The sequence below is a fragment of the Cephus cinctus genome, unplaced genomic scaffold (assembly GCF_000341935.2).
Source record: "Cephus cinctus unplaced genomic scaffold, Ccin1 Ccin1_scaffold1042, whole genome shotgun sequence".
Classification (NCBI taxonomy): Eukaryota; Metazoa; Arthropoda; class Insecta; order Hymenoptera; family Cephidae; genus Cephus; species Cephus cinctus.
In genome coordinates, this window is record NW_014333573.1 from 193108 (window position 1) to 216661 (window position 23554).

The window sequence follows — 23554 nt, forward strand, 5'->3', positions numbered from 1 at the left end:
GGGGGGGGGGGGGGGGACGTTCGAATCTGTCATTGATGAAAGCAGCTGGGAACGACCGAACCCAGTAGTACCGAATGAATTATCAGAACCGGATATTGGCCCGGTCGGATTCGACAGACTGGAGCAACGTGAGACCGTTAGAAAAATAAAAGAGACTTCGGCTTCTTCACGGACGTATAAATAAAACGGTGGGGAGTAGCATGGAGACCCAGTGCCGGTTCGGGGAGACATTTGACACCAGGACTTCCTCCGTGCATTAATACAGGCACGAACTCCGGATTCAGGCTTCTCGATTTCAGGCCTGAGCCCGATCGACCGAGGGAGAGGGAGGATTCGGCGAAAATAACCACCCTGCCGTCCCATTCCGACAGCCTAGTTCAAGGACAGTCGGGTCCGATCTACCGGTTCATGGACCATACTCAACCTCGGAAGCTGTTTACCTCGTCCCACGTACCAGAGCCTTCTCAGCCATCGACCATGTGTCGGTTCTCTGACGTTCACGAAAGCTCACGTTCTTTCGGTATATCCAGACGCCAGGGACGGCCGAGTGGCTCGGAAGCTTCCCAAACTTCCATACGTTTCCACTATCCGTTATCTAACGATACGAAAGCCAGGATCTCAGGTCCACCGTATCTCTCTCTCTGCTGACTTTCGGCCTGCTAGGCTTGCCCGCCTGCTTTTACTTACTCCCTACCAACTTCTATAAATACCACGTGGCTGCTTACCTCCGGCCTCACTGGACTCGACGCCTTGACGCGGTGCTCGAAGAATCGTTCGTTACGAATCCTTCCGGAATTTCGTACCTGATCTTCGGCCCTCAAAACGTTCAGACTCTTTACGCCGGTACTGCTGTCATTATTATTTTTGGTGTAAGTCTTTTTCTCAACTATACACAGAGGCACGTCTCTATCGTCTCCGTTTTCTATGCCAATAAATAACTCTCGGTCTGTCATTCACGAATCACGCGAATTATACGGATCGGCCGAACGACTCGCATGACTACGGCAACAGGCGATCCCTCTGTGCCGACTCCTCCCGTCATCGCCCTCACTAATTAACGCTAAATTGGTTCTTGCACTGGCCGAGCAAACGAGCCGCTATCGCGACGCACCCGCGCGAATCCGATTTCCACTTGCTTCGCTCTCGAGGCATCCTTCATCTTCCTTCGCCTTGCCCTCCCTCGCTGACAAAGACGGACGAACAGAACTTGAGACTGTACCGCGGAGCAGCCTCCGGACCCACTGTAACCCACTATAAAGCCAGACTCCATATCACCCGACTGCCTCTCAGTGATTCCCCTTCGCCCCTAACAAAACAGACCTTAAGTCACAGGTGAACGAGTGAATAGAAATCTTGACTATTCAATGAATTAGTCGTACGACCGGAATGGATGACAGCCAAAATATTTTTCAAGCATACACATATGAACTAGTAGCCAGACGGCGATAGTCGAGCCAACGGCAGATCCGACTGGATACGTTGACTTTGGCAAAGTGACTAGGTCGTGACGGTAGATGGCTATGGGATTGATAAAAAAATATAAAAAAATATCCATGAAGGGACAGACTGATTTTCATGGGAGACCGAAGACCGCGCTTGGGCACTCGGATAAGAGGGAGCCTTGCATGGGTATAGCGTTGTGGTATCATATACCGTGGCGGTTCGGTACCACCTCCTAAGGAGGAGGACGTAACGCTTTAAGAGATTCCTATCAACTCTTTCGGATCTCGACGCGACGTTGTATGTTTTGATTATCTCAGATCCGAGAAGGCCGGGCAAGCACAGTTTACACAATGCATCGTGCTCTGCTGCCAGATAAGAGGTGCTCTCTCGACACGACGCTCGGCGACGCACTTTTCTACACGTATACTTGACTCCCCTTTCTCACCAGCCGTAAAATATCCTTCTGGATACGCGTGTACCCGAGTGCACGTATAAAAGGTGAAAAATGACATTGCAATACGTATATGTATATATATACACCCACTGTCCTCGTCCTGACACGGCTCGCATATCGCTGCAGTCAAACGTACATCCAGCCCACTTTTACGCACGGCGCTCGTGAATTTATAATCGCTCGTGGAGTTTCGCCATTTCCAGGACAAGGTAAATCCTCGAGTCTAACGAGGTTTATTTAAAACGAGTAACGTTGTTTATTTAAAAGTTATCCAAGTTTTTACGTAGTCCCGTCATTTACAGTACTGTAATTCGTATACCTAGCATTGTTTCTGCTTTCGCTATACTTGGGAATTACGCGTCCTGGATATATATTTCAGCTGTGAGTTTATCCACGTGATAGACATGTCGGGTTAGCCTTGAGTATTCGATGACGTGCGATCTTCTAAACGTGTCTCTATGGCTTCTCTTATATATATATATATATATACATATATTGCTGACGTCTCTTACGGGCAATTCCTGTGGGATCCTTCTCAAGTCCCGATACAGTCCTAGCCAGAAATCTTTTGATCGTGGATGAAGGAAGCACAAAAAAATCTCCCTACCAGACTCTATTCATCTAAGCGATATCCGCGAATACCACTTGTCTTCCTTAATACCAGACCTTAAGGCTGATCCTCGCAGCATCCTAACAGCCGCCCGTTCGTTCCGCCACACAAATTTCTCCGTACCGTTGACGGATAGCTCGCAGCTGATTTTTTAAACCGTGGGAATAAGTATTTGAAACGTCACAATACGCTTCGTCAAACGAACGTTGGGCTTATTTATTAATTTAACCTAACCTATTTCACCCTTCGTCGTATATCGATCAGCTGACAGCTATCTCTGAGCTCTCAATGAATCACATTCCCGAGCCTAAACGAAATCGAGTGTCTCGTCCGATAGCTGAAAGAGAAACTTGTTCGAAAGGGATTCTCGATGAAAGCCAACTTATACTAAGCGGCTTGGCAACCGCGCCACTACGTCCTCTTCTTCCTTTTAGTTTCGACCGTCTCTTTCATGGTACTCGCGGACTCGACCAAGAGCACATGGTGCCCATAAAGACCCTACGCCGTAGAAATTCCACGGGAGAGCCCCTCGCAGCTCCACCCTGGTCTCTCTGCTCTGCGCGACAACCTTAATCACCTTGCCGTTCCCTCAACCATGAGCTCAACCTTACCGTGCTTGTTAACATACGTAAAGACAAACCGAACATTTCGTATGCATCATCCTGTGCTCCACCTTAACTCCCCTTGCCACCCTCTCCCGTTTTTTTTTTTTTTTTTTTCACCGTGATCTCATTGGTAGCCTATCCTTGATTTTTGACTATTTTGTATTTTACCCTTATAGAATTTTTTTAAGGACTGTCCCCCCCCCCCTGACAATCGCCGAGACAGGGTCAAAGGTCTTTGTCGCATTTCCAGCCACTGTGTCATCCCCTTGTCGGCGAAGCAACGGTTTATCTTTATTACCCCAAGCGCGTGAAACGTGTAAAGTGTGTAAAAATCTTCCTACAGGACTGTCCCGTTCTCCCTTCCCAATCGTAACGGCACAAATACCCACGGTTTGGGTTACCGGCAACCCCTGGGCTTGTTTACGAGCTCGTAGAATCTCATATGGGAAGGTTCGCTTGGCTCGCGCGTGATCTGGTATCTCGAAGAGATTTCTCCGTCAAGCATCTACGGGCGTTGATGGGTCCTCGGGGTTTACTCACGTGGCGTTGAATATGTTATTGCTAGGTGGGAGAGCAGTGATTAACGTGCTTCAGGCAGTGTTACTGCTGTACGTCTGTTCTTCGTTATGGATTTGGAGTACCTATAGGGTGGAGGACGGAAGAATTTCATTTGGTTTGGATTAAAGTTCATTAATGGCAGTTTCATTACACGCGTGGCTGCTGTTATCGAGGGATAGAGTGGCTGGACGCCTGTTTGAAATTTCTATTATTTTCTCGGGTCCCGGGTAAGAATCACAAGAAGCACCTGTTGCCAGCGTTGACCCGCAGGAGCAAACGGGGTCCTGAAAATTACCGACCCTAGTAATTTTACACGCCTCCTTTATCCTCCTTTGGTACAACAGGGAGCAGCCTTCTGGTTGACGTAAAAAATCTAGATTGCACTTTTATTTTTCCCACCTGCTCGAAGCTTCGCGACAATGGCGCAACACTGGTATTACATTGCCCGACCACGTGTACACCGTGTTCGTACTTCTCAATTGGTAATTAAAAGTGCTAATCTGCTGTCCGATCTAATTAATCAATTTCAGTCGGCCGTTCAGTACGCGGCACCGTTCTGTCGGAAGTCCTCGAAATTAACAACTTCCTCGACGAGGCGGGAAAAAAATGTATTCTTATGACTTTCTACTATTTTTAGATGGCCCCGTCCTTTTTTTCATTATCCAACTTGTCGCCCTGCATTTCACGATAACAATGACGCTCGTCGTTATGCAATCTCTCCGTCCTCCCGTCCTGTCCTCCTTGCCCCGTTCGTGACAGTATTCGTTGTCGTCGACGGGGACTGTGTACACGAAAATCGTCGGGATCGTTAAACAGCGCCGATCCAGTTGATCTGCATTCTCAGTGGGTCTGCCTGGGACATTAGGAGTCGCTACGCTTCGCGTGTTAATTGTCATTGTCATCGCAGCCAGCACTGTAACGGGGCTATCGCGTCGTATCACGAATAACAGAATAAAACCAGTGTCATCGGCATTTCGATGTTCGATTCCTTTTTCGAGCGGGGCATTCGGACCTTGTCGTCCGTGTGCCTCGTCAGTTTCCTTTTCACCTGACGATGACGCGACCTGTCGTCTCGTGGAGCCTGGATCGCAGCATCCCCTAGCGACGGCTGGGACAGGTACGCGGGGAGAACGAAGGAGAACGGTGGACCGTGATGGGGAGCGGGAGTGGAGCCGGCGGTTTCTCGTGGGCGAGGGGCGCGGGGGGGCTGGAAGGGGAGAGATGCTGGGGCATTGAACCTCCCTCGGCATTCCCTCGTCTTTCTTTCCATTTCACGGCACGTCTCCTACTCCTTCTTCTTCTTCTTCTCTCTCTCTCTCTCTCTCTTTTTCTCTCTCTCTCTCTCTCTCTTTACTGGAGACTCTCTTGCTCTTCCTTTATTCACTTCTCGCCCGCTAGATAACTCTTCTGGTCTGGCGCGCACGTCCAGACACAGGTCCAGTATAGATCAGGACTTTGGTCCTCTGTTTTGAAGCTGTACCAATGGTTGTTTTCTTATTTTACCCTCCTCCCTCTTTCTCTCTCTTTCTCTCTCTCTCTCTCTCTCTCTATTTATCTATCTGCCTTTACTTTGCTTTGCTTCCTTTTTTGTTTCGTCGACACACCCACAGGATACCTCAAATTACCCAATCGCGCTCGTGTTCCGTTTAGGTACTTCCGCTATTTGACGCAGCATCAGAGTCATTGGACGTAACCGAATTGATTTGAGTGAAAGAACTGGAGGGACGTTGCGCGCATGCGCGCTCGACGATACTTCTTTGACGCTTACAGCTTTATGAGGAAAAGCCAGAGTGTTATCGCTTTGCAATGGATATCGGGTATACGTAATAGAATTTATTATTGTCAATCATGCAGTTACCATTTATACATACATATAGGTCTTGTAGATAGGTATAGTGACAGAGCTATAAAGATATGGAAATGTCGATTAATGCTAATTTCTTCGAATACTCATGCCTTCGGTCACTATACTTATTTCACTTGGCCGCTTGCTCGTTCTCGCAGGTGATGCAATTTGCACGCGTGACGCGAGGCTGCCCATGTGTTTCCCGTATCTAAGCAAATTCAACGGCGACGCGAGGCTAAAATAATAAGCGGATGCCAGGTGAAAAATCATAATGGAGGCGAAAGAGGTCAGAGCGGCACCTCGGCTCAACGTCCGACTCAATGTATTCCATTGGTTTCTGGGTCAGGGAAAATTATGTCAGCATTGAATTAAACCTGTTTTCGTTGATCGGCATGGCCCCGGCATGATAAAGCAAGCCTGCTCGAATCGTCCGATTACGTATATCCCGTAATTGCGGAAATTCCACCGATAAACGTGCATGCATATGCGATCATAATAATTTTACACGAGTCTCAGGGATCTCGTCTCGTTTCGGATAAGCTGTCGTTATCTTTGAGTAATACGGTGGCGCCACCGCAACGGATGCGCCGGGAAGTAATCGCTACTGGCGAAAAAATACATTGAATTGAAAAATTTAAAGGAAACGAAATATCCTTGACTGACTGACTGACTGACTATCTGACTTGGTTGCGTGAACGTTACGAGCGGGCAACTCGTAAACGTACTCGTGTATGTCTTAAGTATTAATAGAAGTCACCGTTGCATTCTGGGAAGTCCACGGCAGTTCAGGAATTGGGACAGCATTATGCAGTTTGAGGTCTCTAACGCGTAGATAAATATTTGTTCAACCACAGGTTATGCGTTCCCTTAACCTTTCCCTACGTATTATTATCACGTGACGTCATCAATTAATTACTCTCTGTAACTCTCATTATCCGCAGTCGCGTATATATAGATGTATAATTTTATTTATCATACTCTGCACTATTTAATAATAATTTTAAAAAATTAAATAAACCTATTATCACAAATTACGAGAAACAGAGGCTCGAATTGGCTTTCTGCAGGAAATGGTGGTGCGGGAGATGATAAACAAAAAAAAAAAAATTTAAGTTTGGCAATACTAGGAAAACGCGTGTAGCGACAAATACAGTAATAAACACGGAATTAAATTCTTATCGGTATCGCTCCACTCGCACGATACGTCCTTGTACCCTCATATGCATTATCGATACCAGCGGTCTAAGTGCACGCATAATTTATTTCTACGTATCGGCCAGTCTAGCCTATCGTTTGGAATTGGCGCATTCTATGTAACGTGACATTAGGCAATTGCCTATTGTAACTCTGTAGACGCAGGCAGGCAGGCTGAGGCTCCTCAGGAATCCTGAGAATGAAGGATTCGGGACACGTCAGAACGGGGGGGACTGCACGGCAGGATGACAATGAGTCAAAGAGTCTAGAGGAACGAATAGGGGGGAAGAGGGGGGGGGGAGAGGGGTCGAGAAGAGTAAAAGTCTTATTCCTCCTAACGGCAGATTTTATCGCGGCCAATAATAGTTTCTATATCACGGCCACGTGCGCAGACGTTCGTCGCCTTCGAAAAGGTTCTCATCGAACAATAAAAAGGGCGTCGCGACGCCCGAATCGATATGCCCTTATCCATACGTTCACGGTCCGGTAACCGGGGCACGTTTTTCGTGACCGAAAGCACGCGGGACCCGAAGATTTATACCTATTCGTAAAGGGCTTTTAAAATGGACCACAGCATCCAATTTGTCGTGAGCCACGCGCGTCGTCCCTTTTTTTTTTCACCGGTCGGAGGGAACCAGGCAATGACTGGGCCCTCCTTTTACATTCGTGGGAAAACAGCCTGGGGGTCTTTAAAGAAAAAAAAATGGTGTTGCTCGGTCTCATGGGTGTCTATCCCTTCTCTTTAATCCCCTTTAGCGGTTCTCGTAAAAGGGGGTCTATCTCAGTCTTCTTGCCACCAAGATGTCTCAAAACACTTGACTCTTTTTTTCTTCTCATACTAAAGACTCGTTAACGAACTCTTGATTTTCTCCCTGCACTCGTTTAACCCAGTGCCTCTTATACGTACGTGTATATATACGTGCTATCCTCTTGGGACTCGAAAAATAATTATCAGTTTGAACTTTCGATGATCCCTTACGAGTGGCACGAGAATTCTATTCGGGCTCTCCCGATGACGTCTCTGTGAGGCATTTGAAGATCGAAAGTGCTCGGCACGTATTGTCAGTGGTTTGCGTGGATGGCTGTGGGAGGGACGGAGAGGGAAACATTAAAGCGGGTCGTTTAAATGGAACGGCGAGCGACAGACGTACCTCTTGGTGGGTCTGTTCTTCGATTAAATTATGTCACTCCCAATTATCATAAATATTCTGGCATAATCGAAAGGGTGGAAACGTAATCGTTTTTATCGTCATTGAAATCCAAATTTTTATCACAGCGACACTTCATTAATGTCGTCGTCACTCGTCAAGGTTTCCGCTCCAACCTGTTGCCGTCGACGAGTTATTTTAATATCATACGAAAGCCGCTTCGAGAGATCCCGTCCTCGTGTGTTTCCACGTGTCTCAAATACCGCTGTTATTTTGCGATGACGTCATATTTATATTGATAACATGTATACAGCTGATTGACGGTTATCGGCCTTGGTCGACGACAGACGCAATCCATCGATTGCCGATTCGCAACCAGCTGAGCCCAATCGCTCATGTCGATTTATTAAGATGCAAACGAGCTCGTACCGTATAGATATACTCGATACGTACGCATATGCGCTATGCATCATGCAGGCTGTTTGCATAAGCGGAAGTATTTGTAAGTTTAATTTTTATCTCATCGATTGAAATTGCCTCTGGAATTCAAAATAGACATTGATTATCGAAATAACGATATTTCTCGTATAGCCGATAAAAGGAGCCAACGCGTTCTCAAATTTATCCTCGTATCCTCGCGCCTTCGAGAATACATAAAGGTCAGTGTCACACAAAAATTAATTACCGATCTGAAGTTTCCTCGTTCTCTTATCGATTCCTCAGATCCCACGCAATGCAACGCGTTCAGCAATGCATTCTCTTACCGATCACACCGATATATCCAGGCCGCAATCAAGCCGGTTTTTCTTAAGCGGTGCTCACACCGGCATCGCCCGACCATAATCGGTAACTCGCACAACCGGTCAATTAGCAAGATCCGAAGGCACCGCCGGTCGAACGAGTGTCAAGGCACCGACGTCGCGACGGCGATATATCTGTCACATGGTAAATAACGACGTCTTACGTCAATATTATCGCTGACGGTCATAACGACGGCACGGTGACGTCATCGAGAATAACCGGAAGTAGGTCATGGCTTTGAAACAAGAATGGTTTATTAACACTACGTAATACAGGCCTCAATTATCCAGTATAACCACCGTTCTCGCGAAATCGAGAAATTCACAGAGCATTTTCGCAACGCCGTAGTTCAATCGTATGCCGTTCGCGCCTATGTAACTCGGCTTAGAATTTCTTAATAGTCTGTGTCTCTGTGCCGGACAAGTGAAATGCCCCCCCTTTTTAATTCCCATGCTAATGAGTCTTGTGACGTAATTAAGAGGAACTCAGTTAAGGTACTCGCTACGACCGATCAACGAATGACATCCTGTCAACGTGCGACACGTGCTTCACTCTCGAACTACACGAGGACCACGAGGACCACGAGGATCGACACTGGGCCGTCCTGAGTCATACGAATTACGTGCTCCCCATGATGCTCTCTTGTTCCCGTCCGTAAATAATTGCAGATTGGACTTGGGTCAAGGTCCGATTTATGGCGCCGGTCATTACCTATCGTGTAAATCGGCCGAGTATCCCAGCGAGCCACGCGTTATCGATACCTTGGAGCTACTCGAGTTGGTCGTTTAATTTATTGTCACCACGGTCCAGACAGACTCCGTGCATCTGCTTACGGACTCTCGCGTTTGAAACGGATGTTGATAAACCGGATCGAATTCCACGTGGACGATCGTAGGGGGTGAAGGGAGGAGGTCGGTGGGACGTGTCGATAGGGATGGTAATGAGGCAGATAGTCAGCACCTTTGTCCAGCGCTACGGTAAGCATACGTGATATATCCACACATGCTCGCAACAATATAAGGAAATAGAATGGACTAGAGACCGAGTCTCAATTAATCTTTAAATTGGTCATCCACGTCGTGACTCACGATTCCGTGATGAGCACCCGTCCCCGCACAGCTGTCCGCGATGACATTTCTTCGAGATGCGTGGGAATCCGGCAGAGCCAACGTATTACGAAATCAGCACCTATGCGTAGTCCGCGTTTCTTTAACTTCCTGCTGTCTCATTCAATTCGCTCGCGATAGCAGCCCAGCGCGTCCTTCCGTAACGCAGCTGCGATTAGCCTCGACGCGCTCTCGTCCCGTCTGCGGCTCTTGATTCCCAGCGAGGGCTTCTCCAAACAAGGGAAAGCATTAGACCCTCGGACTCGCTACGTGTGTAGGGGTTAAACGACATCGTGATCGGAGTTCAGCATGAGGCTCTTCGCTCTCTCTCTCTCTCTCTCTCTCTCTACACCAAGTTCATTGTTCCACGATACCAGCCCGTCGCCATTGGCGAAGGGAACCTGCTCGGCAACTTTAAATTCTTGCCGGGAAGACGCGCGAGTGCATCCATTACTTCTGGTACAGCTGTAGTATGCGTTAAATAAATTTCTCCTTTTACATTCGACGGCCGTCGGGTACTACACGTCGACGGAGGACACGGCAGTCGATTTATTCCTACCAAAGTAGCCTGGCGACACCTACGGGTTGCTAAGAGAAAAGCCTTTAGGATTTGGGTCAGGATATAATATCGTTTAATTTTTTGCGCGATGCCTTTCTACACGGCTAGCCGATATTTATAAAGTCTCGCGTAAACGGCAAGGAATCTCATGGGTTCTTCGCAGTTTGTCGTATGGCGTAATATTGACACTTGTCCAGCGAGGCGGCTTCCTCGTTTTTATACTCTCTTACTCTTTCTCTTATTCATGGTCTGTTCGGGCTTTTTTAATCCTCTGTGTATGTACCTATCGCTTTCGCATCCGCCTTATAATTTTTCTATCATGGTCGCCTCGCAACCCACAAACTTAAACTGGCCTAGCATATGGATTAGTAAGCTCTAAATCGAGACGTGATGCTATCGAGGCTACGACGAAAATACGACACGAAAAGCAGCCAATACGAATTCCCCTGCTATGTAATTCTTATTTACGAATGTATGGTCTCTGTCCGAGTCCGCGAGTCGTTCTTGTCTCTCTGCTCGGGGTATATCAGTACCGACTGCACCGTAGACGACCAGTACGAATGCCGAAGCCTCGTAGATCTCGGGCATCAAATCTATTATGGGAATCCGCTATTGCAGTGGAACCTCTAGGGGTTTGTTTACAGTGCATTGACGCTTCCTCTCCCTTTGACTAAGACGGCAGCACTGAGACTTTGGATACCGAAACGACCGGCAGAGTTTTGCTTCCCGGCGAGAAACGCGTTTCTGCTTTTTCCTTCCCTCTTGGCCGAGGGCCAAACCCTTCCTTCTCCAGTGTCTTCCTTTTGCCCTTTCACCGGACACGGTTATTTCTGCCTGATCCAGAGGATGTCGCTACTCGCTCCATGCATCGGGTACAGGGTTCTATATGTTACGAGTGTCTGATTCGGGGTGTACAAACCTATTGGTACGGTCGGTATTACAGTTTTCTTAGGTTCATGGGCTGGAGGTACGAGCCGTGAAAGAAATGCTCAGGATAGCTACGTGCGGGGACAACGGCTAACGCTCGGGTCGTGATACGCAGACCAATTGGCGACACTCCCCGTTTCCGCCTTTCTTGTTATTCCTACCGGTTGCTTTTTATCATACGATTGTACGTACTCCCGAGGCGGATCGCTGGACGACGCGCGCGCCTCTTCAGGGAAAGAAGTGAGTCAATTCCAGTAGGCAGAAGTGCGTGCCTTTCGGTAATAATAACTATTAAGTCGTGAGGGAATTTAGACTGCCGGGGTAGGAATAAGTTGGCTCGAGTGACGTCACTCGTTTTGTATTCATCAACCGTCACAGCTAACGAACGATGCAACCGACTGACCACAGAGGAACGCAATTTAACCACGCTGTAGGACGCTGGACGTTATCTGTCAGCGTGCGCGACTTCGTTGGCCGCTAAAGGGTAAGACAAACAGTATACCAAGATTACGTGCTAATTCCGTGTTTACGTTTCCATTAGTCGGAATCGTCATTAGTGCTGATTTATATTTAGTTGGCCGATACCGCCTGGTGGTCATTGTGGTTTTTAATAATTAATTCGTAAACCTTCCTGTAATTCATTTTTTTACAATGCTTATCATCGCTCATGGCGGTTAGTGGATATTTATCAATCACGCCGCATTTTTCCGGTTATGGTTGGCTCTTACGTTTTTACACTGAAATGGGACAGAGAATTATCTCATCGGGCCGAAAAGCTGAAATCTCGTCATCGGGTTTTAACGGGGGACGTATGACAGCCACTGACCCGATTCCTCGCCATGTTTGGTCGAACAAATTCATCACTGGTTTCTTGGCTCGGGGACTGGAGAAGACAGTGTGTATCTGTCCTCTGGAAGGAATCGAGTTAATTCCAGCTAATGGGAACGTTTGCCGGATTAATTGTCCACGTTGGCCTTAAATGATACGCAGGACTATTCAGTTTGGAGAAATTGTCAGATTTCAGCGTGGAACGCGACAATTTTTTTTGGTTGAACATAATTTGCCAATTGTCAAGTTCAAGAAAATTTTACAATTTTCGAACGTTTCTTGAAAATTTATCAAAGAAACAAAAAACAAATTTTTTTATTGTACAATTAAATTTATAAAAATTTATTATGCCTCTCCTGTCATCCGCCCCCTTTTTCAGAGACAGTGTGGTAAAAGTACGCCTGTCTCTTTCTTACACGCGGAAGTGCCAATAGTTCCGTCTCTCTCGCACTCGCAGTAAGCATAGAAAACTCGAAAATCCTCAATTTTTTCCCGCTCCTTCGATCTTGTTCGCAATTTTTTCTTTGCTGAAAATTGAAAAACTCGCACCTAGAAGAAAACATTAAATTCTACGTTCTCGAGATGATTCAATGACAGCTGTTAAATCCGGCCAATCCCCTCTAGATGGATTCCCCGTGCTTCATTAAGTCGTAAGTCAAAGCCTGGGACTGTCCAGGATATAATTCTTCGAATCAACCAGAATCGTTCGTCCTGCTAAGGATGTGGGGGAGGCACACCCACAACTGCAATAATGTCAAACGTCCGACCCCATTTCAGATTCCTCGTACGATTCCGTATTTGGAATGGTTTGGATGTTCGAACGTGACAAAAAACAATGTCACCCTAGACCGATGACATCAGTACACGATGTCATCCTTGGCGTCAGGACTTTTTGGGCGGACTCATAATTACCATCGCGGTCACGTCACCCGTGCAACGCGTGTCCATAATTCGTAACCGATATGCGCTTACGGTTCTTTGATTTCCCTGTTACAGTTATACCGTTCTACGATTGTCGTAATTTCATTCGAATCGTCCCAAGGGACGATGATCCAGCCACTCGCAATTTCATATGACAAGATACGGCACCGCGTGTTCCGTGATGAAGTATATATATATATCGTGCCAGCAAGGTCAAGCGTCGCACCAGGAGTCCGTTACATGACGACTTGTCAATTACAGGACGATAAATATCCGGGGGATGTGCTGGGTGAGGCGGTGCTCGAAATACACCGACCAACCCCTGCGTAACAGCTTCACGTGAAACGAAGACTGAAAGATCTATTGACTCGTGAACTATGACCGCACCCTTAATACTACGGCTGCGTGTCCGTGGCCCAACTTTTTGTTTTTAACCAACCATCCCCTGCCATTAAATGAATTTTTATGAACCCTCGCGGAATCTCTACCTCGCGTTTATCCTATTTCGTTAAACCGAGAGTCTCGTTAAACCTATTTCGTTAAACCTCTCTATTGGTGTTGGTTCTCGGCAGAATCGTGGCGCCTGTCATGGGGGATGGAAAATAATTGTTTGAGACTGAAGTGACGCCACGTGGGGCTGCTACTCGTCGACCATTAACCTAGATCCATCCCCCTCGGTCATGCTTCCCTAGCTGCCGTGGTATTCACCACTGGAACTCGGTACGTGTATCTATGGGGAACTGCGCTCTAGAATCAACCGGAAGAAACGGCACACGTTGAGCTGGTTTAATGACTTTGCAGTGGCCGTAAAATTTACACGAAGTTGGGAAAGGCTTTGGTGTCTGTGTCTTCCGTGAATTTCTACTTGGTCAGGGGTCGTCGTGAATTTCGTCGAGGAACTTTATGAGTTCGAAGGGATGGATATCGGAAGGGGTAGATTTACTCGACCTAGTTTTTAAGAGTGTTAGGGCGTGGCAGCCAGGATGAGCGATATATGGGGAGAAGAGTTCGGAACGGTCCGCTGGCACGCAGGGGCATGGGCACTTTGTTTTCTTTTGCGAACTTTTGTCTTTGCTTTTTCATTTTTTTTTACACCCCTCCTTCAACCCCTATTTGTATTCTCCCTACCTCTATCCGTGTGCCGTCATTATTCACCTTTTCGCCAGAGGCTTTTATCCGCCCGAGTTGCAGGAAGCTACGAGGGTTAATGGCTACCTTACTGTACTGTTGTGCCTCTCGATATTATTAGAATTGAAATAGGAGCGGTCGCGTGCTAGAAATCTAATTTCGACCAAGAGCAGCCTCTAAGAAAAATTCCTCGAGACTAACTGGAATCTATTTTTCACTTTCATTACTGCCACCGAGTATCTCTTCTCTTTCGTTGGCTATCTTATTGCTGGTGGTATTATTATATTTTTAAGTATATGCGTTCATCCATGTTACAGGATGGTCCAGACCCAACACGGATTCTGAAAATGATTATCCTGAAGATGAAGACATTTCCGAGGATGATTACGGCCCATTAGAACCCAATACTGAGGATTCTCAGTATAGCGCAGAACCACCGAAAATTTTATCTCAACCTATGACCATTACCGTAGTACTTGGCGACACTATCGTATTACCCTGTGTAATGAAGGGCGCAGGTATGGAGTCATTTTTAACATAGCTATATGCAGGATCTATAAAAAATGTTTGCGAGGATGGTTCTCTTATATAAATGTGAATTTCTTTGATTTTTCAGATGCCGTCGATGTTTCATGGACGAGGAACAGCGAGCTCCTCTACATTAACGATAATTCATTTTCTACTGAACAATCTAGAATAATAAAGGGTGACGACACCTTAGTAATTCACAATGCAACCGCCAGTGACGCTTCGGAGAATTATGTTTGTAAATTGTCAACTATTCCTGTCACTGAGATTGTGCACAGAGTATTTGTCGTACCTGAGATTACACTGACGCCTTCGAAGCACACGGTAGCGAAATACGGGGAGGATGTGGAGCTTGGATGCAAGTTTAATCGGTATCCGAATATGGATATCAAGTGGTCTTATAAGGTAGATTGAACTATAGGAAATTTAAAAAGCCTTCTGATTTTTTAAAAATAATTTTAATTATTTTCTTTTCCTTAATTATATTTTCACAGGGAGAACGATTGCCCATTGGAGATGAAAGTGTTCACGGAAATATCATTAAGATTCATAAAGTAACCAGACATCATGCCGGCCGTTATCAATGTTTAATTAATGATCACACAAAGACTCCACTTCATGACTTCATCGAGCTTGTCGTTAATTGTGAGTTTAATAAATGCTCCAGGAATGTTTTCCTTATTGTCCAGCAACGTTATTAGTCATCCAATTTATTCATTGCCATTATAAATAGTCAATGATTGGTTTTTGTATTCTCATAACTCTTGTCGATTTAATTCGTCATTTTATTCCTTCGACGTGTTCGTTTATCGATCGTTCGTGGTTAGAAACTTTTTATTGTAAATAATTTGATTACCTTTTATTTTAGATCCACCGGAAGTCCAGGTGGAGCAGGAGGCTGTGCACACCGGCATGGGAAAGGATTCTCAACTTACCTGCATCGTTCATGCTCATCCCCATGCCAATGTCACGTGGTTCAAGAATAAGAAACATATAGACCCAAAGGACAGAATTTTTATGAAGAACAATGGTTCGAAACATACACTCGTACTTAAGCGTACTACGAATGATGACTTTGCCACGTACACGTGTCAGGCATCGAATGCATTGGGCACTACTAGTCGAAATGTTACTCTGACAGGTATGACACTGTTTTATTAGAAGCTGTCGGTAACGTAGATCCTTCTTTTGCGCTGTCAATTAATTGCTAACGTAATGTCATATTAGGAGTACCAACCAAAGCAAGATTCTCTGGTGGAGAAGTTGCTAATGACACCACTTTGATTCTAAAATGGCAGCTGCAATCTTTCTCCCCGATAACTGAATACAAGGTAAATCTCTTATATAATGCATACGGCATTGCTTTAATTCGGATAAGCAGATTTTTCTAAACCCAAGAAATCATTTGTAGCTGCAATATCGTCGCAAGGGTGAGAGTTCCTGGATAGACGAGACGCCTAGAGTGATAGACGGTAAAGGAGCCGGTGAAACACTCTACACAGTTGAGCATCCATTGAAAGAATTGGAATCTGGGGTATACGAGGCGATCCTGATTGCAAAAAATGATTATGGCTGGTCGGCAAAGGAGCCAGTCACGTTCAGTGGAGGTAAATTATCTGGAAATGATGTATTTTTCAAAATTATCATTTATCCACGTTACTCGTATATTTTTATGGTTATGACTTATTTCCACTTATTTTTATGCTCCTTTTTTGCTTCTCTTTTCACTTGCAGAATATGAATCGGTAGAAAAACCAGATTATGGTGTGTTTTTATTTTTCTTTGCTGGTGTTTACTGGTGTCTATTAGTCTGACAATAATATGGATATTTTATTATACCGATAATATATTTTTTTAATACAGCAACGGGCTCGGCTTCGTCAAGGCTGGTCTTGGGTTTCACACTTCTTCTAGTCGTTACATCCTACATCTCGTTGACGAATCTTTAATCAACTCGAGACAAAATTTTATGTAGGTAAGAAAAACACGGTATTATATAGTAAATCAGTTGTTTCACGCAACTGACTATTGACTGTCAATCGATAGAGCAAGGAACATTTCCATTATCATGTGCAATCAACAAGCTGCGTTAACAGATTATTTGTTTTGTTCTAGGTAAATTGCTGAAGCCAAAGCGTACACACCAGCTGGCATCATGGTGGATATTTTACTCTAAAGGGTACTGTGGTGCCTAACGAAAGTGCTCTTCGATAAAGAAAAATGGAAGAAACTCAGGCATTGCGATTACTCCTCATTATCGGTCATCAAAGTTCTCAGGAGTTATTCTTGATGTCCCAGTGCGAATAAACCCGGTGCATTCCATCTTCTCTTGGAATGCAGAAATCAGTCAGTGAGAGAAAGTACTTGAAGAAAATTGATGATGACAATCCAATTGACTTGGTATCTCTTAAAAAGTATATAAAATTATTTTACTATAAATTCTCGTTTATCATAGACGATGACCGATAGCGAGAAGATTCAAGAGACAAGCGTAATCATGAGTGGATACTAATTATGAATGATCCTATAATTATATATATATCGAATAGGGTGAAGACGCTATGTACACGAGGGACGAGCTCCTTAATCTCTCATTGTATTATCTGGTGCTTAGAATGCCGACGACAATAACTTAAGGATCTGCTAAGCTTTTCCATACTACTGAAATCGGAATGAATCGTGAGAATCGATCTCTAACGTTTACTGATCATTTCCCATTATTCTACCGTCACCTCTAGGTGTGCCATTTTATCAGCGTTAAGCCCACGGCGGCATTTTAATGATAAACTACAAAGGAGCTGGTCCCCCACCCCATCCCTCCACACCCTCTATCCCCTCGTCATAACCCACACGTTACTCCTATTATCCTTTCCCTTCGTTTATGAGTCTAACGTAAGAGATGCTATACTTTAAAATATATTTATATACACTTAATACCTATATATAACATATAGTATTCACTGTACATGATATAATGGCCGACGAGATGCTCGCGATCATTATTATTGTAATTTATTTTTTTATGCTTAAGAAGATCGAGATCCGGGTCCTGGGACGGCTCTTTCTTCGTGCCATTCTATCCCTTCTGTCTTTGCTAGATTCTACTCTTTCTCCACTTTACATTATTTTCCGGCGCACGAACGAGACCGTCCATTTTGTCGTACGCTAAATCCACGTACCTATATTTCTAATTAATGTTAACAGAGAGGAACGCTCAAGTTTTCTTTCGGCGTTCCTACGATTATATAGTTAGCGAATCGTTTGATCGGAAACGCGAGTTTCGTCGTTAAATTTTAGGATAATGTCAAATTTTACGAAGTCTCGCGTAATCCGGTAAGACCTTTCGGCTTTCGCAGTGTTACCTAAGATGTGCAAAGTGATGAATTTACGAGTGACTGAGAATTGCGCGAATGTGTATGATATTTCTTTATTTTGTTCTCTTCTCTATTCTAAAGCTATGAAGTTTTTTTTATCGCGCTCCTTCCCGGAGACCTTCCATTTTTATTTTTGTCTTCTCTTTTTATGTTAAATCTCGGTCTAATCTTTATTTGATATATCAGCAGCCGGTAGTTATGCAATTTTTATTAGTGAAAGGAGCAAGTATCGCCTTATTACATATCTACATTTCAGTGGATAAAAAAGGGATACATTTTTGGAGAAAAAGAAAAGAAATATTTCTGGAAATTCTTGGTACGTTACTTTATCCGTATACGACAGTCACAATTGTACTTATTGTGCACAGATGAAAGAAATTTGCGTTTCTCACGGGTTATCAGGAAATATCTTGCATTGCTATACCTATTGGAGAAGTCGAGATTTCTAAAAGGAAGAAAAGAAAATCTGTATCGATTATCATTTTTCTTATCTCTGCGAACTGCGATGTGTGATAGTCGTGCGAATAAGCGTTATCGTGTTAAATGTAACTGAATGACATACATTATTTTTTGGAAACTATATCTTAAAGAAAACTACAATGCTGTGGCTGATTATCATGTGTACAGCTTACTGTTGCCTTAATTATTGTAACGTGTACAATCAAAATGAAAGAAAAGAATGAAAAAATTGCGAATGCAAAGAAACGATATCACGTGACGATCGAACGGTACAATCAATTGATTGATCGTTGTTTTTTGTGGTAAAACATAAATAAATGAATTATAACACGAATATTAATGAAACACGCGTTTATTGCACATTCACTGCCAAATCTACGTTCATGCTATTCGACACCTTTAATAATTCATTTGTTTCGATAGATTTTTGTAATTTTGTGAAACTCTCTTGCGAAGGAGGGTTCACCTTTTTATCACTGCTACCCTTTTCTTTCATGAACTTACACGACATCAAATACCAGAAACTTTGTACTGCAGCTTTCACCAGTCCTGTTAAAAGATACTTGATTCAGTATTTTTATAGCAGAATTAGGTATGCAATTAAATTATTATTATTAATGACGCTTACCATTTGTTACAAACACACCACCAACAATAGCGCACAACTTAACCACAAATTGTCTCAGCGAATCTCGCTCCTCCGTTACGTCGATTTTTAAAGCGCTGGTGTCGTATTTGAAAAATATTCCTGGAGTACCGTGAGAACCTTTGTGATGATTTATTGGTCTCTCGTGATCTTTCACACTGTACTGATAAGTCTTTGAGGTTCGGAGTAACGTGCTGATATCCGTGGGTACCACTTCCACAAAGTATTGATACAGCATCATATCTAAAATTGAAAATAATTAGGAATAGCGTCCACAAATTGTTGCCACCGATTATTTCAATTTACTATGGACAATTATACGTACTATCAGTGGCGACTTTTTCATCACCCTCGAGAGGATGAACGATTCCAGGACTTGGTTCGCCGAAGGAGAATCGATTGATCCTGTGAGTGAAATTATAATCTTTATCCGTCATAAACGCGGATATATGTACGTGTCCGCGTGGCAGTGATAACGATTTACCGGCAGTGATATGAAAATTACCGGCCACCTTGTGCACCTCCAAGGTACCGTAAACACGACAGGAATCCGTAGGATAACTTGGAGTTATTGTCCTGAAATATATAATTTTAAATATTTTTTCTCATCCTAACTTTTTGTCTTATTATTTTTTATTGCTATCGGCACTCTACCTATTTGGCATTTCGCTGAAAAGAGTAACTTGATTAGACTTCCATAGAAGTTCGTGAATTGCATGATACTCTTCCCTGAGGTAGGTGTTAACGTGTTTCAAAGCATCAAAATGTAATCGCTGTTCTCGTGATAACTCCCACCACGTGTCCTCTTCCTTAAGGGGTTTAAAACCAATTAAATTTTGATTCGTAGAGTCCAATACATCCGCTCCTATCCTGCTGCACGGCATAGCCACTGTTATGTCGACATTAATTTTGAGTTTGGCATCGATTTCATGATCCGGTGTAAAACGGAATCGCAGTCTGCTGTCTAGAAAGTACCTCGTCTCGGAGAAGATGAGGTAGGAAATAGCGATGAAAACGAACACAGAAACTAAAAAGAGTCAGAACAGTATTTTGAGGTTAGGTTTTCATAGGACTTTTATTATAATAATTAATTACATTACAAACTCACAGGTCCCTCCAACTGCTGACTGCTCGACATAAGTTTCTGGTATTTTTGGAAAGGCGTCAAGTTCCTTTATAGACTTTATATTCACAAATCTTCTTCGTAACATTTTGTACGTTTCCGGTGTGTTCTGCTAGGCACTGAGTTAAAAGCTATTAACAGCCTTCATGTTTTTATCGTTTACAAACAAGTATTTGCAACTATTCAAGTGAGCGACCAATTTTTTATGTCGCCGTGACTGTGGATCTGACAACGATATAACATAAACCATAAACCTTTTGGGTACGTGTCGAAATTCATTGCCAGTACTGCAAGTATAGTTGTGTCTCACTCAGATACCTGTAGGTAAACTGAGACAAGACGATAATCGTAGTTACTGACAGTGAATTTCGGAACGTACCCAAAGCCCCGTTTACCGTTATTCCGAGCGGGTACAAATACTCATTCTTCTGTCCCATCTAGATAGAACCGTTTGGTTCGTGGTTGATCGCTCCGAAAAATGTTCGTTTTAACCTAACAGAACTTTTCAATAAAGATTTTATTCGTGTTTCTACTAAGAAGTTTATTGAATGATAGCAAGGCTTTAAGTGGACGTGAGGTACTCTGGACTGGCAAACGATAAAATTAGGTGAATATTATTTATACACAGTTTTGTAATCCTTGATAAACATAATGATTATGTTTTCGTGTACCTATCCTCGTGTACCTGGCATGTATTTATTTAAACGCTCAAGCACCAATGCACCTTGGAGTCGTTGAATTATATTTCTTAAATTCCAATCTGTACTGTAATGTATAATTCTTTATATTTTGTATTCGCAGAATAGTAAAATGTCTGAGCAATTCTTGGGATGTATGGTTTCTATCAAATATGAAGAATCCATGGGGTGTGATACCTACCAGGGTCAAATCGTGGCTTTGGACAGTCAGTTTGTCACCTTGGAAAAGGCATTTTGCAATGGAATTCCACATCCGGCCCGACAAGTCCCTTTAAAGTAAGTTGGTGCCAATATTATTTATACACCTAATAATATTGTTTATTTACTTTATACGAATTTCATTGCAGTGCTAAACATATTCTACACATCGAGATCATCTCGACAGAGGAGGCTGCGTCGAATTCCCGAGATATACAAACACAAAGTAAAGTCGCAGTGAAGAGGCCAATAGCAAAAAGAGCCGGTAGATCAGTTTCCGAGTGCATTCCGCCTATGAATCAACCAATTCCTATACCTGGTCAACCGCAGTCAAACAGTTCTAAAAAAGATTACTGTCAGCCAAACACAGAATCGTCGTCCAACGGTAAGATCAGTATGGAGCAAATCGGAGTGAAGTCCAGTCAACAAAAGAGAATATCACAGAGACAAAAATGGCTGGAAAGAGATGAGCAGGCATTTGGAACACCGATAGACCAGTCACTGAAGCAGGACTTTGACTTTGAGAAGAACCTGGCGCTCTTCAACAAAGAAGTAAGTACATCGAATGGCTAGAAATCAAGGAAAATAATTAAATTCAATATTCGCAGGCTGTGTGGCAGGAAATAAACTCTCTCAAACCGGACATAATTCGTCAGTCTGAAAATATACGTCCAGGCGGTGCAAAATATCGTCACGATGAAAACGTAATAGAGTCCGAACCTACGGCTTTCCGTCAGATTGTTGTACCATTCGCTGATATCCGTGAATACGTAACGGATGACGGTCTCGTGATACCTAGCATCACCCTGGAACTACATCGACAGTTGATAGGAGCAGCTGATCGATTGGGAATTAGTTGGGAGCGCAGAGTATGGCAATAATTTTATCCACGAGTTGCTTAGGTCGATATCAAATTGAAATATTTCACCTCATCCACAGGTTGAGCTCTTGGGTCGTGCCGGTGCAGAAATAATCCTTCAGCTCCTGGGTGGGGCACACAGACTGAATCCTAATAATGCTCATCAATGGCCAACGGTGGTGGCCCTGTGCGGTGCTCATAGATCCGGAGCAGCAGGTGTCAACTGTGCACGTCAACTATCTAGTCACGGAGTGAAGACTGTCGTCTACATCGAAAATTCCGAAGACGTGTTCCTCCTCCAGGAGTTATCATTGTACAAACTCACCGGTAACAAAGTCGAAAGTAAGGTCAAGAATCTTCCCAGCGTCGTAGACCTCATCCTGGTAGCGCTGTGCGAGGAAAACTCTTCAAGAACCGTGACAGCTGTAGCAAAATGGGCGAACAGTAACAGGGCACCCATCCTGGCTATCGAACCTCCGTCATCGGGCACCCCTGGTATCATATCGAAATTCAGCCTCCTAGGAGGTTTACCTCTGTCGCACAGCACTGACAATGGCCGACTGTACTTGTGCAACTTGGCTCTACCTGCAAAGGTCTTCTCCGACGTCGGTATCACCTACAGGTCCCCGTTCGGACCAAAATTTGTCATTCCTCTGCATTCCAATAGCTCCTAGCAGATTCCTATGGGATACGTGACCTCGATAAGGGTACCATAGACCTCGTGATAAGATCGTATAGCTATACTCGTAAAGTTCAAATCTTTGCAAATTGGCTTATCCATGAGGTTAACCATCCTGATGTGACCGATCATTGTCTTTCGTCAGTATATCGTGTCCTTATGTTTTTTAATCGTTGATTACATGTGTAGCGCGTCATCTTGAGGACATTTTTAAAGGTTTAACCGGCTGATTATTTCTTACGGACTTTCTCGACTCCCCACCTCTTTCCACAACTCTCTCCCCACCTCTGTATCCTCTTTATATTTTAGTCCCCACAATTTTGGCTAAATAATTCACGAATAAGCAACGGATCTTCTACGATCTTCCTTATTCCTTTTTTTTTAATTACGTCTTAATGACTTTCCTATTTTAATAAAACAATCTATCAGGACTTGTGACTTATGTCTCAATTAATAGAGAATTAATGCGCAGGTGCTGTACCAGGAACGTTAGTGTCTAATGTCATTCGCCGGGTCTTAGTAATTTCTTGACCGATATTATTTATTTTTATCACGACTCCCATACGCCCATTTCATTGTCACCATTTATTCACATGCTCACTGTTCATTTCCCATTTGCATATCCGTAATGTATATCAATTTGTAAAAAAAAAAAAAACGTAAAATAGATTTTCACAAATTTAATTAGGATCGTAGCCTGTCTCGCGCAATGGTGCCTGATAGACAGGATCATTTCTTTTTGTTTTTTATTTATTACTTAATCGTCGATTTGTAACGCATCCAACAGATTGGACGTCCCTTGACGTTAGTGAAAGGAAATACGTAAATAATAATTGTACATTTTCGCTAAATAAGTTCGTTT

General features: G+C 43.9%; 3 protein-coding genes across 7 annotated transcripts in view; 2 read left to right on the plus strand and 1 right to left on the minus strand.

The window, feature by feature from the left end:
* Window positions 1-18834, plus strand: part of LOC107271787 (opioid-binding protein/cell adhesion molecule homolog) — a 25275-nt gene extending 6441 nt beyond the window's left edge. The window contains exons 1-10 of one of the 5 annotated variants that reach the window (XM_015748204.2): window positions 11583-11735; window positions 14446-14646; window positions 14745-15061; window positions 15151-15301; window positions 15525-15797; window positions 15884-15987; window positions 16068-16263; window positions 16391-16420; window positions 16520-16631; window positions 16772-18834. In XM_015748204.2, coding sequence (XP_015603690.1) covers window positions 14586-14646; window positions 14745-15061; window positions 15151-15301; window positions 15525-15797; window positions 15884-15987; window positions 16068-16263; window positions 16391-16420; window positions 16520-16605 — 1218 coding nt within the window. In that variant the 5' untranslated portion in view covers window positions 11583-11735; window positions 14446-14585 and the 3' untranslated portion in view covers window positions 16606-16631; window positions 16772-18834. Of the gene's footprint in view, window positions 1-11582; window positions 11736-14445; window positions 14647-14744; window positions 15062-15150; window positions 15302-15524; window positions 15798-15883; window positions 15988-16067; window positions 16264-16390; window positions 16421-16519; window positions 16632-16771 lie in introns of those variants that run through there. The other 4 variants (XM_015748202.2, XM_015748201.2, XM_015748203.2 and 1 more) reach the window with 4 other exon arrangements.
* Window positions 18824-20496, minus strand: LOC107271788 (endoplasmic reticulum-Golgi intermediate compartment protein 2). The gene is made up of 5 exons (XM_015748205.2): window positions 20244-20496; window positions 19790-20162; window positions 19461-19711; window positions 19118-19378; window positions 18824-19038 (listed from the first exon to the last, which is right to left on the minus strand). The coding sequence occupies exons 1-5, from the start codon at window positions 20344-20346 to the stop codon at window positions 18842-18844; spliced, it is 1185 nt and encodes a 394-aa protein (XP_015603691.1). The 5' UTR covers window positions 20347-20496; the 3' UTR covers window positions 18824-18841.
* On the plus strand, window positions 20400-23449 carry LOC107271786 (enhancer of mRNA-decapping protein 3). The gene is made up of 6 exons (XM_015748200.2): window positions 20400-20519; window positions 20700-20865; window positions 21060-21232; window positions 21304-21706; window positions 21763-22023; window positions 22094-23449. Exons 3-6 carry the CDS (start codon window positions 21069-21071, stop codon window positions 22685-22687), a joined length of 1422 nt encoding a protein of 473 aa, XP_015603686.1. The 5' UTR covers window positions 20400-20519; window positions 20700-20865; window positions 21060-21068; the 3' UTR covers window positions 22688-23449.
* The last annotated feature ends 105 nt before the right edge of the window (window positions 23450-23554 follow it).